The sequence below is a fragment of the Centrocercus urophasianus genome, unplaced genomic scaffold, assembly GCF_019232065.1.
Source record: "Centrocercus urophasianus isolate 14NV4802_14NV808 unplaced genomic scaffold, USGS_Curo_1.0 seq_26, whole genome shotgun sequence".
Lineage (NCBI taxonomy): Eukaryota > Metazoa > Chordata > Aves > Galliformes > Phasianidae > Centrocercus > Centrocercus urophasianus.
This window is the reverse complement of record NW_024884822.1, coordinates 15,960,356-15,977,398: the sequence shown is the minus strand read 5'-3', so window position 1 is coordinate 15,977,398 and position 17,043 is coordinate 15,960,356. Positions and strand designations below refer to the sequence as shown.

Genomic DNA, 17,043 nt, shown 5'->3' with positions numbered 1-17,043 from the left:
GGAACAAGCTCAAAAGGCAGACCCATGTAAGCTTAATGTGGTTCAACAAAACCATCGGTAAGGGCAATCCCAGATGCGTATACAGACTGGGAGAAGAACTCACTAACAGCAGCTCTGGCTGAGAATTTAGGGACTTGCAGCCCAGAAGGCCAACAATATCCAGGGCTGCATCATAGAAGGGGTGGCAGCAGAGCAAGGGAGGGGATCGTCCCTGTCTTTGCCCTCATGAGGCCCCACACAGAGTTTTGCATCCGGGTCAGAGGCTCCCAGCACAAGTAAGATGTAGAGCTGTTGGAGAGGGTCCAGAGGAAGGGCACAAAGATGATCTGAGGGCTGGAGCACCTCTCCTACAAAGGCAGACTGAAGGAGCTTGGCTTGTTCAGTCTGGAGAAGGCTCCAGGGACACCTCATGTGGCCTTCCAGTACTTAAAAAGAAGATTACAAACAGGAGGGAGACTGACTTTTTATACAAGTCTGATAGCAATAGGCCAAGAGGAATAGTTTTAACTAAAGGAGGGGAGATTTAGATAAGGTGTGAGGGGGAAGTTTTTCACTGAGGGTGGTGAGGTGCTGGAACAGGCTGCTCAGAGAGGTTGTGGATGTCCCATCCCTGGATGTGTTCAAGGCCAGGTTGGATGGGGCCCTAGTGCTTGATCTAGCGACTGGCAACCCTGGCCACGGCAGAGTGGTTGGAACTAGATGATCTTTGAGGGCTCTTCCAACCCAAGCCATACTGTGATTCCAATATATTAATAGCATGCTGTTGTCATGATTACCTAATGCATTTCAACAGCCCTCATGTAGAATAGTGCAGTGTCCTTTTCAGCATGCTTGTACAACAACTTAGTTCTTCAGAAGTCTACGTGCAGCTTTACACCTCTGTTCCTGCATTCAAGACACAGTAGCACTGATTGAAACTAGAATGAGTAGATGCTGCTCTTGACATCAGAACAAGGATGTTCTTGTGAAAATCATTTGTTTTTTTCTTTACTGTTTTCTCTGAGTCACAGTTAACTTGACAGTGAATCATGATCAGCAGAGACAAGTTGCTTGCTTTCACCTACGTCTATTCAAAATGATTGTGCCAGGTTGTTTACACTAAGTGGCAGTATTTCATCTTTGTTACTTTCTGGTTACAGGGATACAATCAATTTTAATAGGAAATGGATACAGTGATGCCCAAATACCAGTTTGCAGATTGCCTGTCCTCAGAATTGTATTTCTTTATCCCCTTATCTGTACTCCTTATCAATTGTCTGATGTTAGCCCTGATGTGGGATGCTGATAAAATAGTGGACAGATTTCAAGACAGATTATTTTATTTAGAGAGAGGCTCAAAAGACTCTTTTTTGCAAGCTGTGTCTGCCCTACGTATTTTAAAGAACTATGAAGAACTTATGAATTTCTGCAATAAGACATAAACCCGTAACTGGAAAAAAGAGGAATTGGTTGATTATTTTTCAGCCTTCTTGAAACATCTATTTAACCTAAAACTTTGGGGGATGAAAAAAAAAAAAAAAAAAAAAAAGCCACACATTTGACTTGTGAGAAAGCAAGTAAGTACTGAGTACTGGGCTACATCCAAAGCTGTCTCTTAAGCCCTGAAGATGACTGCTTTTTTCAGTCTTTGTTGATAGTGAGTCTCCAGAATCTAAAGAAAGTCATTCACTATTGGGATCGAGGGAGTAATTATGTGGAAAATCAAACCCATCTTTTGTGATAAAAGTGGGACTGATGCAGACAATTATATGTACATGCTTTTTTTTGTTTGTTTTTTGGTTGTTTGTTGTTTTTTTTTTTTTGCTTTTATACCCCCTCCCTCTTCCCACCCCTTCAATGTATGCTGTATTTCAGGTTTCAGGCCACCACTTCCACAGACAGCAGCCACATTCTTTGGAGAAGTTTATTAAAATATATCCAAGAAGTAATCAAACATTATCTAATAAGTCAGGAGAGAACTGAGCGAAACATCTGTACAGAGGACAGTGCTGTAAGCTTTTGTTTTACATGCTTTATTTCAATGTTTCACAGTTTAGTTATTGTCTACAAAAATATATTTCTGAAACTCTGAGTCCTCTATAAAAAAGCTGGTCAGCAGCAGTGACCCTGACAAACAGAATGTACCTTGGGACAGTATAAGCACCTCCTGTAAGCAGGTTAGTGAAGGTAGGGCACTCCTGCCTCACCCTAGGAAACTTCTGTTCTTTGGGAATAAAGCTCTGCACTAGTTCTGAAGGAGGGTATTTTAAGAGGGGAAAAAAACATCCTTCCACTTCTGTATACTGCACTAAAGGAGGAGCTGTGAGTCAGTTTATCAAACATGAGAGGATGCTGTTGAAATAACTTGGCACTCATGGGATGGGGAAGACCACAGTATACTTCGGTACTGGTCATTTTTCTATGAGCTGTCTGTTCAGAACAGCCTTTGGTCTGGTGATGGCAAGATTAGTCCATGCACAGAGGTACAGACAGAATACAGGCAGAGCAATTCTACAAACACAAAGAGAGCCCTTCACTGAGGATGTCATGGTCAAGGTTCCGTTCAATTTTCACCTCAGCATTTTTTGCTGAGGCTCTCATCAAGGGAGATGTTGCCTTCATATCCAATCACTCTGCATGGTGTTGGATAAAGCAGAGCCACTATTGCTGTCACATTCCACCCATAAGAGGAGAGAAGGGATGCCTAGATTCACAAATAGAATCACCAGTGCTATCAGCTAGTGCTCCTCAGCATCCATAACAAAGTATTTCTTACATCAATTAGTTACTCCTACATTTACTAGTCATCAAATACAAAGAGAAACTCGAAATGTCCCCTAGAAGAGATCTTCCCACTCTTCTTCAGAGTGCACAGAGCTGCCTGACTGGTCTTAAAAATATATAGATAGACAGAAATAGATACGCTGCCTTTAACGAAAAGCATCTACCTTGCATTGTGCTCTAAAATAGAGACGATGAACATACTCTGATTCTCTGTACTCACTAAGGTTGTAACTAGAAGCACCTTACCACAAAATAATCTGCAGACGTTAACCTCTATGCAGAGCAAGAATTTTTAAGAGCAAATAAGGAAACAGTAGTTATGGACAGACTGCTCCCCTAATGCAGTAATAGACAGATCGGCTCTCAGTACCTGAATGAAACATTCCCCCCCCCATCCGTCTGTCAGAAGAACAGCTTTCTGAGTTAGCAGTTTGCAAAATGTAGGTTACCTAAAAATTACAGAAATCAGAAAAGAGCTGCTGGTTATTTTAGGTACGATTCAAACTGAACTGCTTCTGACTCTAAGCTTTCATTCAGAAGAATTCTCTTGTCACTTGCACCTAACACCAGTCCCAGTCTGACCTGGTAAACCTGAGCAGCCAAGGAGGTATATGGATTTTAATTAGAATCAGCATGATCCATCAAACACAGAAGCCAACCTTCACTAACACAAATACCTTATGTAAAAAGACGCTCAACACTAAAGAACAAATATCTCACTCATGATGAACAGTTAAAAAGTGTTAAATCGGCAAAGAAACACCTGAAGCTTACATCTTGCCTATTTTTCTTTCTTGAATTGCCAAAGTTTTTCTGTTTTTGTGTGGTTGGAGGGGTGGCGGCAGCGCAGACTGGCGGGCGCATACAGGGAAAGGAATGAATCACTTCACTGTGTCATTAGTAAACTAGATAGCAAGCTATTATATAAACACATAAAAACAGGGAAGAGCCTAAAATCTTTGCTACTCTGAAGGCTTTGCTCAACTTCTTGAACTGTAAACAGCCTAAACAGATTATTTCATCCACTCCTCAAAGTGCATTTCCAATCTGTTCCCGCCTATTCAGCTCCCAGTCACAGACACACAAAAGGAATCAAGCAAGGCAGGTAACACCACACACAGGGTATGCCTCCTGTGTAGCACCCAGTATAACAAGATCAAACACACAGAATATTTAGAATTAAGGAAAATCTCCTGGGGAATCTGTTTTGCTGAGGGCTCCACCCCCCTCAAAGAAGTGAATCGGTTGGGACAGAGAAACAGAAAAATACTTCAGAATAACAATCCTGCCTTGGCTTCAGGTGATAACATAATTGTGTTCTCCTTTATGAACAAGCTTTTCTCCTACATGAATAAGCATTGTGATACTAAAAAAGAAAAGCGCTCAATTTTACTCTGCTCTCTACTGAAGATACAACATATGCTAGTAGAGCTACGCTAATTAGGCTAATTTGGTCAAGCCTTAAAAGCTTTCTCCATCAGCAGAGACTAGTGTCACTAGCACTGCTGTGCTACTTCTAATTGGTGCAGTTATGCCTACAAAGCTCTGTAGAACACAGCTTAGAATTTTAACGTCATATACTCTGTGAATAAACAGCGTCGTTAGACTGAGGTACGTGTGTGCAAGGAACCAGCAACTGCAGCTGCAAATTATTGCTACTTGCTGTCTCCCAGTGCAATTTTTTCCTATTTCTGCATTTTCTCATCTTCTCTGAGGTACATTCACATAGGTAAATTATTTTGAAGCCTTGCAAACACAGTGGCCACTGGAACACATTTGAAGACTTTAAAATTCGTTTCAAATTATTTACAAGGCTGACTTTGAAACTGTTATTTTTATCTTCAGGCCTAGTACTGCATAGACAAAACTTACAGTCACGAACAAGCACTGCTTGTGCTGTCCGTTCTCATAGAAAACCTTAATTAAAACAAGCAAGGTAATGCACAGAGCTGAAGTTGCATTTTACTGACAGCATAATACAGACAAATCACAACTTCTCCAATTTATTAATCTTTTTCTGATATTTCCCATGTCTACACTTTGAGAGGTACAGCGAAAAGGAACTTACACTGCTACAACTGAAAAACATGCCCTGAAGTCTGCTGTTAGGGACACTGAAGGCCATCCCTGATCAGGAGGCATTACCTCTTCTATATTCAAGTGCACTAAAACAGTTCCCTGTCACAGACAACTGAGGCAGACACATAGGAAAAAAACACTGGTTAAACTAAGTATTTCCAAGGGGAGGCAAGGTCACTGCTGCCCTGCCCCAGAGAAGGAGAAAGATTCACCAAGAGATTATAACTAAAAGGATTACAAAAATAAAGGCAAGACCTAAAGTTTGCCAGTAATGAAATGCATTGTCCTGCCCTGCATTAACAAGAAACAGTCTCTGCAGGGTGTTAAAGAAAGTCCTAGCAGAAGATACTTTTTTTTTTTTCTTTTTTTTTTTTTTTTTTTTTTTTTTTTCCCTGCTGCCAGAGAAGAGAAGATAAAGATGCTGCTACTGATCAGCAGGAATCTCTCTGTCTGCATCCAGTTTGCTTGTCTCTCCTGGGGAAGGGGTACGCGGTGCAGAGTGGGAAACAGAAGGGATCCCATGAGCTACAATCCCTTCCACTACTGGTGGTTCTGGTAGCCCAGGGGTGGTTACTCCCACTACTCCTGGAGGAAACCTGAAACCAATAGAAACATAGAAATTACATGCTTGTCTAGCAGTTATGCAAGGGGAAAAGAGATGCGTATGCCCTCAGGCAACTGAATACAAATCCCTCCTTTAAGTAGAGCTGCTCCAAAACAGAACACACGAAAGTCTCCAGAGCTGAAGAACAGTAGTTACCACCCATTACCAATTTACACTTGTTCTCAGACAGGCAGAGGCAGCTCTACATCACCTACTAAGCATTTGGAAGACAGGTGCAAAAATCGGAACCAGTGGGAAACAGCATGAGTCACAGTGTGGAGGCAGCCCGAAGAGCTGGCCTCTCCAACAACAGAAAGAATGCAATCTACCACCTATCTTCCACTGGGCTCCAACACAGAAAAGAGCTAAACTAGAAAAACAGTCAAAATAAGATGAAAAATGGTAAAGACACCTATGAATTGCTAATGAACCCTTTACTTCCATATGGTCTCCTTATACCTTCCTTCTCCATAAATACATCAGAATCTGCGTAGATATCTCAGAGAAAGGAAGATAATATATTTCCTATTTTACAGAGAGGAGAAAAACAGATGGGAAACAAGCAATCCACAATCACTTGGCAGGTCTGTAACTGCCTGAAATATAACCCATTTAGGCCACTGCCTGAAACTACTGGACAATGTCTTTTTGAAAGTCCTCATCTGTGATGCAGGTAAGAACCACGTTTTATTTATAAAGCCACAGCAATATACACACCTTCTGTATGTTAAGATCCAGACCTCTTTTCAGGCATCCAGCAGGCTTTCTTATATTAATATATCTATTGGAAAGGTCTTGCAAGCATTAGGAAAAATCAACCAGTACCCAGCTGGAACTAAGCACGTTTCTGGAATGGATTCAGGAGTACTGCTCTTAAGTTTTTGCACAAAGCTCATTTACAGTGTATAAAGGCACAAAAGCACATCTGCTTGTAGGTACAAGCCGTTCTCAAGCCCCAACAGTGATGGCTGACTTATTGCAGCAGGAAGATATGTTTGGAAGCAATAACTCAGACAACCTACATATCTCACCTGTACGCTGCAGCTCCATTGAGTTCTGGGTGGACACTTGCAGGATCAATACCAGACCACTGAGCTGCTAACAGCAAATACTCCTTATTAACACAGTTCCTCAAAGCATCTGGAATATGACCTGTGGGAACACCAAGAATGACAAACAAAACAAACAAACAAATAAAAACAGGAGACAAATAGCAGGGAAACAGGAGACAAACAGAAGAAAAAGGAAATGCTCAGTATCTTTTCCATCTACTCCCATATGATAACGATGTTCAGAGGAGTCTCCCTTGCCCAACAGAGGAAACTGATCCTTCCTCACCAGTTCCGTGACCTTGGGAAAACCATTGGCCACATAAACTGCAATTGCCAAGGCTTACCTTCCCTAAGAGACAAACTGCTACTCCAAAAAAAGTGTACAAAGTAACTGTCAAAGGAATTATTGCAAAGGATTTAGAAAACTTAGTAAGAGATTGCAACTCCTATGCCTTCCAAAGGAAGGAAAATGCCACTTCAGCATTAGTTACTAGATTCTCAAGAAGCAAAGAGACAACTATCAACTTACACTCCAGTTCCAGAAAGTAGTTAACGAGCCTAATATTTAAAGAACAGTTAGCAATTTCAAATCCATAATCCTTGCAGTGAACTAACAAAAAGACTCCTAATTTATCAACAGCTGCAGAGCACAGTCTTCCTCATTACCTGTAATAGCTCTGCGGATCTCTTTAGCTGCATCTTCTCTGGATTCAATGGAAGCCTGCTCGCTGTACCAGGCAGTGTGTGGGGTGCAGATCACATTGGGTGCATCTTTTAAGGGCCCCTGAGCAAAGCTGTGGGGAAAAAAAAAAGAAAAAAAAGTGGTTTCTCTCCAGAAGTGATGAACCCACCTGTCCTCTCAAGTATCACTGTAATTTAAATAAAAAAGAATCATCCCACTGCATGAATCATAGGATAACACAGGCATGCAGGCGCAGTTTTACCTGAAAGGCTCAGATTCGTGTACATCCAGTGCCGTTCCTCTGATTCTCCCCTCTTTCAAGGCTTGTGCTAAGGCTTTCTCATCGACCAGACCTCCCCGGGCTGTGTTCACTAAGAAGCAGCCCTGGCGCATCTGGAAGAAGAAAAACATGAAGTGCGTTGATAAAGAGACTTTTCTGGGGAGCAAAGTGAATGCTGGGAAGTCTACTGGAAATGAGCAGCAGCCTGCAGTGATTAGATGAGGCCTGGACGAACTAGGAGTGCTCTCACTGCAAAGCTAACCACAGGGGAAATGCCTGCAAGCAATGCCCAAGAAATTTGCTTTTAAAATGAACAAACAAAAACCACAAAAAAGACAACAAGGGCAAAAGTGGAACTCTCAAGTTTTGCACTCCATATTCATCCTACTACTTTAAAGAAGAAAGAGGACATGAATCAAGTACACAGCTATACAAAACTGGACTGTTGTATCCAGATGCCTCTCATGAAAGCACAGAAAAACATTCACAAACTACTGGAGTAGAGCCCGAGACTGGCTTTGCAGTGGGCTCGAGCAGAAAGACTTTGGCAGAGCAGTGTAAAGAAGCTTATAGTCCCAGCCACAGCAGATCTAGCTCTAACCAATACAGCCAGTTATGAATTTTAAAGGCAATTTGAAATTACTTAATCACTTAAAACATTCTTAATAATAATTCTTAACAAATTACTTGGCAAGAAAATATAATCCTATTTTTTTCTTATCAAGAAATTCTATAAGCACAAAGCACAGGCACCCAGGTCCACATGCTCCCAGCCTCCAAAGGCAGCAGGAGGCACACGGTAGAGGCAGCAGGATTCACACGCTCTCAGCCTCTGTGAAAGCAGCAGTTTCTGTTTGCATTCATTTCCACAGTGTTCTGTGGAGGAAATCAAGCTCCTGCTGCACCTGTTTAATAGTGAAGTCATTGATGAGGTGATGGTTATGTTCATTCAGGCTGCAGTGCAATGTGATGCAATCGCTGTGCATTAGTAGATCCTGCAGGGTTCCTACTCGCTGTAAACCCAAGGATCGCTCCACTCCATCCGGCAGATAGGGATCATAGAAAATCACGTTGAAGCCAAAGGACTTGGCTCGCAGAGCCACTGCCTGTCCAACTCGGCCTTCACAAAAGAAAACCCACAATCATCAAGGAAAGGTAAAACAAACTTTAAAGACAAGATACTGGGGTAGACTGGGAGCCTACGCTGGAGTTTACTGTCAAGGCCCAAGGTAATGCAGCCCTGAACATTGCTAGGATTGCCATAGCAACCCAGAGTAGGCAATTCAGTGTTGATCCCATGTGGCTAATTCTAGTTCTTCCCCATGCAATAGCCTAAAAGGAGCTCTGTTTTTCAAATCAAGCCTGTACCCTGTTTCAGAGGCAGTAAGAACTTGAAGGAAATGGAAGCTTTCAGGCAGCTTTGTTACTGATACAGAGCCTTGTATACAGGGAAACAGTCACTGAGAAGAGCTGTCTGAAAATTCCAATTCTTCTAACAACATGGAAAAAAAATCCCCGAACCCATGACATATACCCAACTCTTCAAGATGTGCATCATCACAGAATAGGGCACTAGCATTTCTTATGAGTCAGAGTGTTTCACAATGAACAGCTGTAGAATTATCCTCTTTGTTTTTCCTCTCCAGTCTGTGACTCTTTCGGTTCCCAAAGACATTCGGTTTACTTTTCAGCCTAACGATTCCCATCACTTACCCAGTCCAATGATGCCCAAAGTCTCCCCACGGATACGCACAGCACCTCCGGCCACTTCTCGAATCTGCTCTACACTTGAAGCTCGATTCCCCTCCCGCATGGCCTGATGCAGCCACGTAACACGTCGATAAAGGTTCAAGATGTGGCAGAGGGTGGAGTCAGCAGTCTCCTCAACTGAGGAGGAGGGGATGTTGCAAACTGCAATGCCTACAAAGCCATAGAGTTCATGAGATTTTTACTGTCACACGATGATAAAACAAACCAAAAAACAACTCTCTAGGCAGAAGTACTGAAACATAATTCAATGCTGCAGAACTACTACCAAGAAATGCAGAATTCATTTCAAAAAGTCGTTCTGCAGCAACATAGACAGGACCAGACAGCTTTTTAACCCCAAGGAAATACCATCCCTTCCTTGTATACAGATATTAATTTGACACCCTAACCAGCTTAAAAAAAAAATCGAAACAAAAAAAACCACCAGGCTGAAATGAGGACAAACAGATCACACAAGTGACAAAGGAAAACTGGACAAGTTTTCTACACTGAAAGATGCACGCATTCCTGTGGTACTCTTGGACAGACTGTGGAAGAATTAAGATGACAGATGGTTAAGCTCTTTCATGCCTCACTGACCAGATGCTGACTGCAACTAACAGCTCTTCCACAAGCAACGCTAATTACTTAATTCATTAATTGTAAAGAAAAAACACAGAAGTTTGAAATTATATTCAAAAATAATGACATGTAATATACGTGCTCTAGGAAAACATACAGCCACAAAGGACCATAAAACAAAGGCCAGAGCCACCAGGTAAATTACTAACACCAACAGAGTGAAGGTGCTGCAAACCTTAAGAAAGATTACTGGCGGGAAACGGAAAGATGTTAGAGCACAGTAACAAAACCTGGTCAAGCCTGAACAACCTGCCCCCTCAAGAAAACAAAACAAAAATCACAGAGGGACAGGCAGCATATGGCTTCACTGCCACTATCCTTCATTCAACAGCCTTCTGTTGAAACGCCTTCTACCCCCAACAGGGGTAACACGGTAACACCTCTTTGGAAGAGACTTTTTTTAATCTGGCAAAATTTTTAGTAAAAAAAAAAAAAAAAAACTTGATTAAAAAAAAAAAAAAAAAAAGGGCCTATTCTGAACCATGACCCTGGCCACTTGACAAAACAAGCACACTTTTCCTCCTCAAAAGTCCACCACTATCTAAAAACTAGGGTTAAAATTAAGGTAATCCTCGGAAAGAAATTCAGTAGTGCACCACAAGAGATGTTCAACTAACTTCAGATCACAGCTTCATCCCTAGCCAATTAGGAAAGCAAAAGCTATGCATGATCCCAGCAATGACTCCTTTTATCTATTAAACATTTTGTAATTGTGTCACAATGCCACACATTTTGTTTGGAGAAGATGAATAGAGCAGACAGGGAAACCCAACTAACTTCTTTTAATTTCACTAGTTAGCAGCTCATTCATCTTCAGAAAAGCATTCATTTCTTACATAAGTAGGCACATATTTGTGTTTACACCCAATGATATTTGCACGGTAGAAAGCACACACACAACCCTTTGGACCAATCAGAGGATTGGGAACATGTAAAAAACAGTATCATACCTCGGAATGATTTAAAGAGACTGGCTAAGCATGGAAATAATCATTAATTGTCCACTGAAAATTTGGCTATGAGTAAGAAGGATCAAACTAGCTCTCCTTAAAGCAAAAATGGCAAGAAGCAATTTGATGGTGAAAGAACTTTGCCTGTTTAGCTTGAGCGCAGAATGAGGAGGAAAAGGAAAGCTTTGAATCTGAATCAAAAACATCCATGGTAACACTAAGCAGAGAACCCTAGGAGAGGACTAGGTTCGAACGCAACCCTGAAGTGCAATGGCAGGGTAAGAGGTGGAGGCCTTGCAAGGAAATTAGCAATCTTTAGCTGAATGGTTCAGACAAAAACACTCTTTAGACTTCAGTCAGGCACTAGACAAAATTGCATTCTTCATTTGTTTACAGCTCTTCTGTTCCTACAGACCTCGGAACTGTACTGTCTATCACAATTTTAGATATAAATACTTGCACTTAGTTTAAGCTTAATTTAATTTGCATTAAGAAAGTTTTCAAAACACTGGAACAACCTCAAGACAGAAGGTAAGGGATTCTTAGCTGATCCATCTCCCTAAGGAAGCTACAAAGCTTAAAAGCCACACTGCCATATCTTTAGTAAGAAAAAGCAATTTTTGTCACCTGATACAGAGACTCTTCCCATGCCTTAAATCCAAAGTTCTTAAGCATTCCGTAAAATGTTGTACCAGAATCTGCCTGCTATAAAAACGTAAAAGAAACTCACTAAACTAGCATCTACAATGAGCCTACCCAGCATCAGCATTTGAATGATGTTTTCAGACATCAGTTTGCACAATCATTTTCCCACAACCAATCCAAAACTGCCTCACCGAGGAGTTATGTAGACATTGCATTTTAAGTTCCTGAACTCCAGACAAATTCAAAGAATCTGCCTCTTCAGCAGAAAAGTTTGAGATCTGAGAATCTTCCTTTCAGGCCATCCAACAGCTCAGATATTTCCCTGCTATGTAAATATGCAGCTCCATGGGAGCTCCCACTAAGCAGCTCCGAACCTTTTCAAGTAAAGGTTTCAAACGTACTCAGTTATAAAAGCAGAAAAAACGTAGAGTGTTCTGACTCCTCATTCAGTTCTGATCACAAAAGAGCCAACATGGCATCATCATACCTAATTCTGCAGCAGATTTGATGTCAACATTGTCATAGCCACTGCCAATACGCACAATGACCCTGAGGGCTTTGAATTTCTCCAGATCCTGACGAGACAGTGTAATGGTGTGATACATCAGAGCTCCTACTGCTTCATTCAGTACCTACAACAGAAAGAAGTTCAAATCAATCTTTGCTTCCTTACTCAAAGAGACAGAGCTTTACATTTAAATGCTCTCATGTTTTCTTCCTCACCTTCTCATGGATTTCCTGAGTTGACTGAGCATCACAAAATGCAACTGTAGCAACATCCTTCAGGATGGGCATCTCCACAGTGCAATCTCTTCCATCCAAGAGCGCAACCAGTGGCCGTGATGGCATTGGGCCATTCACAGCAGGAGGCCGTATGCCTATTAAGAAAGTCAACAGGAGTGGTTACATGAAAGATAAGAACACTGGAGCCCTCAACAGAGGTCCAAGAAGTCCCTCAACAACTAGGAAATTAATCTAGGAGGAAAAATAAATAGTACTCCCATCATTGATTCAAATTTTGATTTTTTTTAAAGCTCAATCATTAACAAGGTAACAGAAACGACATACTCGCAAGCACATCACCTTACTCGAGAATCCTAAAACAAACAGCACTCGCTGCAGGCCCAGCCTGCATTACACCGCCTCGCTCCGGCTCAGCATTCCGTTCCGTTCCCTTCTTAAGCGTGCGGAAGGACCCCCGAGTTCATGGCGTCCCTGACAGCCGACCCCCGCCGCCCCTTCCCGGCCGAAGCTCTGCCTGCGGCTCAGCGCCAGGCACGCCAACGGTGCCGCAGAGGAAAGCGTCGGAGGAGGAGCGCGCCGGGGAGCGGCCGGAGGGCCCAGGTCGTGCGGGGAGCGCCGAGGCCGGATCCCCGCCGCATAGAGGCGGCCGCAGCACGGGACCGAGCCGCCCGCAAGGCGCCGCCATGGCCGAGGGGCGCCTACCCGCCTCACCTTCACAGATCCGGTCCAGCCGCTGCCGCTTCACTTTGTGCCGGTCCATGGGCCGGGCCGGGCCGCGCCGCGCCAACGCTCCGCGCCGTGGGGGAACGCCGCCGGCTCCGGCGGGAAAGCAGAAGGGCAGGGCCGCGGCCCCGCGCCGCGCGGCACAGCAGCCGCAGAGGCGTCGCAGACGGAGCGCCCCTCGCTTCCGCTTCCGCTTCCGGCTGCCGCCGGCGCGCGACGCCGCGCCCCGCCCCACAAACCTTTGCGGCGCGGCAGGGAGGGGAGCCGCGCGGTGCCGACGGGCGGCCGGCGCTGCCTTGAAACCTCCCGCTGCTCCCTGCCGGGCCGCACCACCGCTCGACCAAGGCCAGCCCTGAGCCGCCCGAGCCCTGCAGGAGCGGCGTCCGCCGTCGCGCCGGGAATCAGCGCCCTACCCGCACAGCCGCCGCGTCCGGACCCTGCCGGGAGTCACCCCCCCCCTCCCGCGGGTAGCGAAGGGCCGCCCCGCCCCGCGCGTGAGCTGAGCTGCTTCGCGGCGGTGCCCGATAAGGGCCGGGCGGGGCCAGAGGCACCGCTTTAGAGAGCGGCGCTACCGCCTCGGCTCCGCTGGAAGGACGATCGCGGTGGCCCCTTTGTATCTAAAGGCCCCGCAACCTTTGTGGGATGGCGTGGTTGGGCTGCCCTGAGCTTCGTAATCCGGTAGCACCAGAAGGAAGGTCTCGGTGCTTTGCTTCCAGAGCCAGAAAAAAGTCTGAGCTTTTCTTTCTGCTCCATAAATACGTGTTCCCACATTTGGAAACTGACTGCTGGCCATATCCATTTCACATTATATTGATGTTATAACCCTTTAAATCAATAAAAGGACAAAAATGAGGGAAGAAAGAAAAAAAAAAAAGTTTGAGGGTGGAGAGGCAGTAATGTTAAAATCCATACAGATACTGACTCAGATGCACATGGAGGGACTGCCAGAGTGTCTTGAGCAATCAGGGAAAGGCTACAGAGGGAAACACGGAGTCACCAGAACACAAAAACCCTCACACATCACAGCAGTGGCCAGCTGCACAAACACTGAGCAGTGATGCATGCAATGCCAGCTGTCACAGTACACCTTTCAGGAAGCATAATTTTTGCTCCATCCAGAGCACTTGACCAAAGCCAGTCTTCTCAGAGCACATCCCTGTCCTGCCCATAGTCTTTTAGCCAGTGAACTAACTCTTGTCCAACAAACAAGATTCTCCCCTTCCTCATGCCATCCATGGGACAAACAGTTCACGTAGATAAGGGCCGCCATCAAGAGAGACCCAAACAAGCTCAAAAGGCAGAGTCGTATAAGCCTAATGAAGTTCAGTAAAGCCAAGTGCAAGGTGTAGCACTAGGGTCAGGGCAATCCCAGATACATATACAGACTGGGAGAAGAACTCACTGACAGCAGCTCCGGCTGAGAATTTAGGGGCTTGCAGCCCAGAAGGCCAACAATATCCAGGGCTGCATCATAAGAGGGGTGGCAGCAGAGCAAGGGAGGGGATCGTCCCTGTCTTTGCCCTCGTGAGGCCCCACACAGAGTACTGCGTCCAGGTCAGGGGCCCCCAGCACAAGAAAGATGTGGAGCTGTCAGAGAGTCCAATAGGAGGGGCACAAAGATGATCTGAGGGCTGGAGCACTGCTCTTAAGACAGACTGAAGGAGTTTGGCTTGTTCAGCCTGGAGAAGGCTCCAGGGACACCTCACTGTGGCCTTCCAGTACTTAGAGGGAGATTTGCAAACAGGAGGGAGACTGACTTTTTATCCAAATCTGGTAGCGATAGGACAAGGTACAAATGCACACAAAGAATGCTCACACAGTATTGAGTGAAACAGCCTGACAGCCCACATGGGCACTGTGGAGCTACAGTGTAGAGCTGCTATGCTTGTATATTGCAGCTAGTAATCGCAGCTACTTGTTTTGTTGCACGGCTTGACTCTTAAGACACTTCACTCTCAAAAGATAGTTCCACATTAATTTATCAGTTCTCATGTAACAAAATCCATCTGAGAGCAACAGAGTCTGAAGATTGTGCTCACTAGGAAAAGAAAATCACCTTTTATGCACATCCTCTGGAGATAGTAGATAAACATGGTACTGTTCCCCTTGGTATTTTCCAGGTAGCCCTCTTGGGCCCCTCTGGGCTGAGGTGATTGTCAGGTAAGCCTCCCCTGCCGTGCACCCAGCGAGGCTCAGGGCTTCTATGCGCGTGTGGGGAAGGGACCCACCAGGTGGCACTCCTGCAGCACCACTGAGGACCATATTCAATATCTGGTGCAGCCAACTGCTATTGCAGCATATCCCCACCCCAAGAGAAAAGGAAATAAAGACAGCTCTTTCCTGAAGGATGGCACAAACAGAAATTTCAGAATGAAGTAGAAAATCTAGTGTTCCTAAGCTGCCTTCGGGCTGCATGATGGGATCTTCTCCCTGAGGGCTTTAGCTCGGCTACAGGCTCCAGCACTAAGGCCCAGGTGTGCACCTCCACCAAGCAGACTTACTGTGGTACTCCTCTGTTCTACTCCCCGGTATCTGTCCTCCCCCATCACGTGACCTCCCAGTGAACAGGGCCCTAGAGATCTAGCTAGAGTCTAGAGATCTAGCTGTACAAGAGGTGCATGAGCATATCTGCGATGGTGCCTCAGCCATTGACACAGCTTCCTTTCAGCATGGCTTTCTTTTTTTTTTTAAAAAAAAAAAAAAAAGTGTCTATATGTTACTACTAAAAAATAAGAGGGACAGCTTTACTCCTTTGGCTTGCATGCAGAATCTCACCTTAACTTCTCACTTACTAGCCAAGCAGATTTAGTGTTAAGGGACCATGTTGCACATGGAACATGCATTTACATTTATGCTGACTGACCTTCACCTCTATGTAGAAACCATAAAGCACCTGTGAATAGTGTATGGTGAGATATCTTCCTAGGCTGCTGACATCATCTTGCTGATAGTTTTTAAGGCAAGCAAATCCTTAATCTCTCCTTAAAAAGGAGAGAAAGGAGGGAAGATGTAAAGGAGAGGGTTTTTTGAGGGCAAAGACAGAAACTGGAAATCCCAGAAACCTTGTTGCCAAGGTCAGAACAGGTAGAGACATCTGGACACAGAAGCTTTGCTGTAGTCCAAAGTCCTACCATGTGGGAGTGGCTCATACCTAGGTCTTTCCTGGTAGACTCTATAGTACCTAATGCCGTTGATAAGATGTAAAGTAAACATTAGACCCTGTGCAGCTGCCCTGCCATGTTCCCATTTGTTTTACAAGCAAAGAGGAGAAAAGCTGCAGGAGTACTGAAAATAAAGCCCTGCTACAAGTCACAGGAAACTGCCACCTCCAGAGCTGCCTTCCACAGTGCTGAAGGTGATGGAGGTGGCAGCAGAGTGCTGATCAGTGATCTTTCCTACTAGGGTGCCTGGGAGTCCTCTGTCTCATAGGTTGATGCAAATGGAAATCCAGACAATTTTCTCATGGAAAACAGAAGTAGGGCTGCTAAGGAATCAAGGGAAAATAATTTAATACATGCTCTGTCACTTGTTTCTTCTCATCTGTTTAAGTAGCTTGTCAACCTACACAAACAGTAAAATAATGTTTTGGATCCCATTATTTTTCTGTAACAATATTTAATATAACACGTACCTCTGAACAGCTGCTACCCTTAAGGTACTACAGTACCTTCTCAGCTCTGTCTTGCCATTGCCACATCCATAGTTCTGCATGTTAATTTAGCATTACTTGAGAGAAAGAGAACGCAAGCAGCTGCTCTGACATTATGTGGCATGGATATATCAAAATCAGAAAAACAAGCCAGCATTTGTAGATCTCACAGTGCATCATTTAGATAACTTTGAATCAAAATCTAGTGGAATGCATTATTAAAGTTAATTGTTCTATGTTCTTATCTCTGGGGAAAAAAGGAAACCTAAGGTAGTATAACAATGCTCTCAGAAGGAGCTCCTTTGCTCTCTTGAAAAAAAATTTAGCTTTCCTCTTACAAGCAAGTTTTCATAAGAACTGCTCATTACTTGGGTAGCTCTAGAATCTGTCACTTAAGCACATGCACTCTGAACACTGCCATGACTAGTTGGTGGGAAGGGCCTCATAGAGTCTTTAGTCCAACATCTATTTAACGCAGTAC

At 44.3% G+C, this 17,043-nt stretch overlaps 1 protein-coding gene across 1 annotated transcript; it reads right to left on the bottom strand.

Moving 5' to 3' along the window:
* Window positions 1-1,889: 1,889 nt before the first annotated feature.
* On the bottom strand, window positions 1,890-12,986 carry LOC122164458 (C-terminal-binding protein 2). The gene is made up of 9 exons (XM_042826512.1): window positions 12,902-12,986; window positions 12,170-12,324; window positions 11,934-12,078; window positions 9,174-9,380; window positions 8,366-8,580; window positions 7,443-7,573; window positions 7,165-7,292; window positions 6,478-6,598; window positions 1,890-5,438 (listed from the first exon to the last, which is right to left on the bottom strand). The coding sequence occupies exons 1-9, from the start codon at window positions 12,948-12,950 to the stop codon at window positions 5,267-5,269; spliced, it is 1,323 nt and encodes a 440-aa protein (XP_042682446.1). The 5' UTR covers window positions 12,951-12,986; the 3' UTR covers window positions 1,890-5,266.
* Between the last annotated feature and the right edge of the window lie 4,057 nt (window positions 12,987-17,043).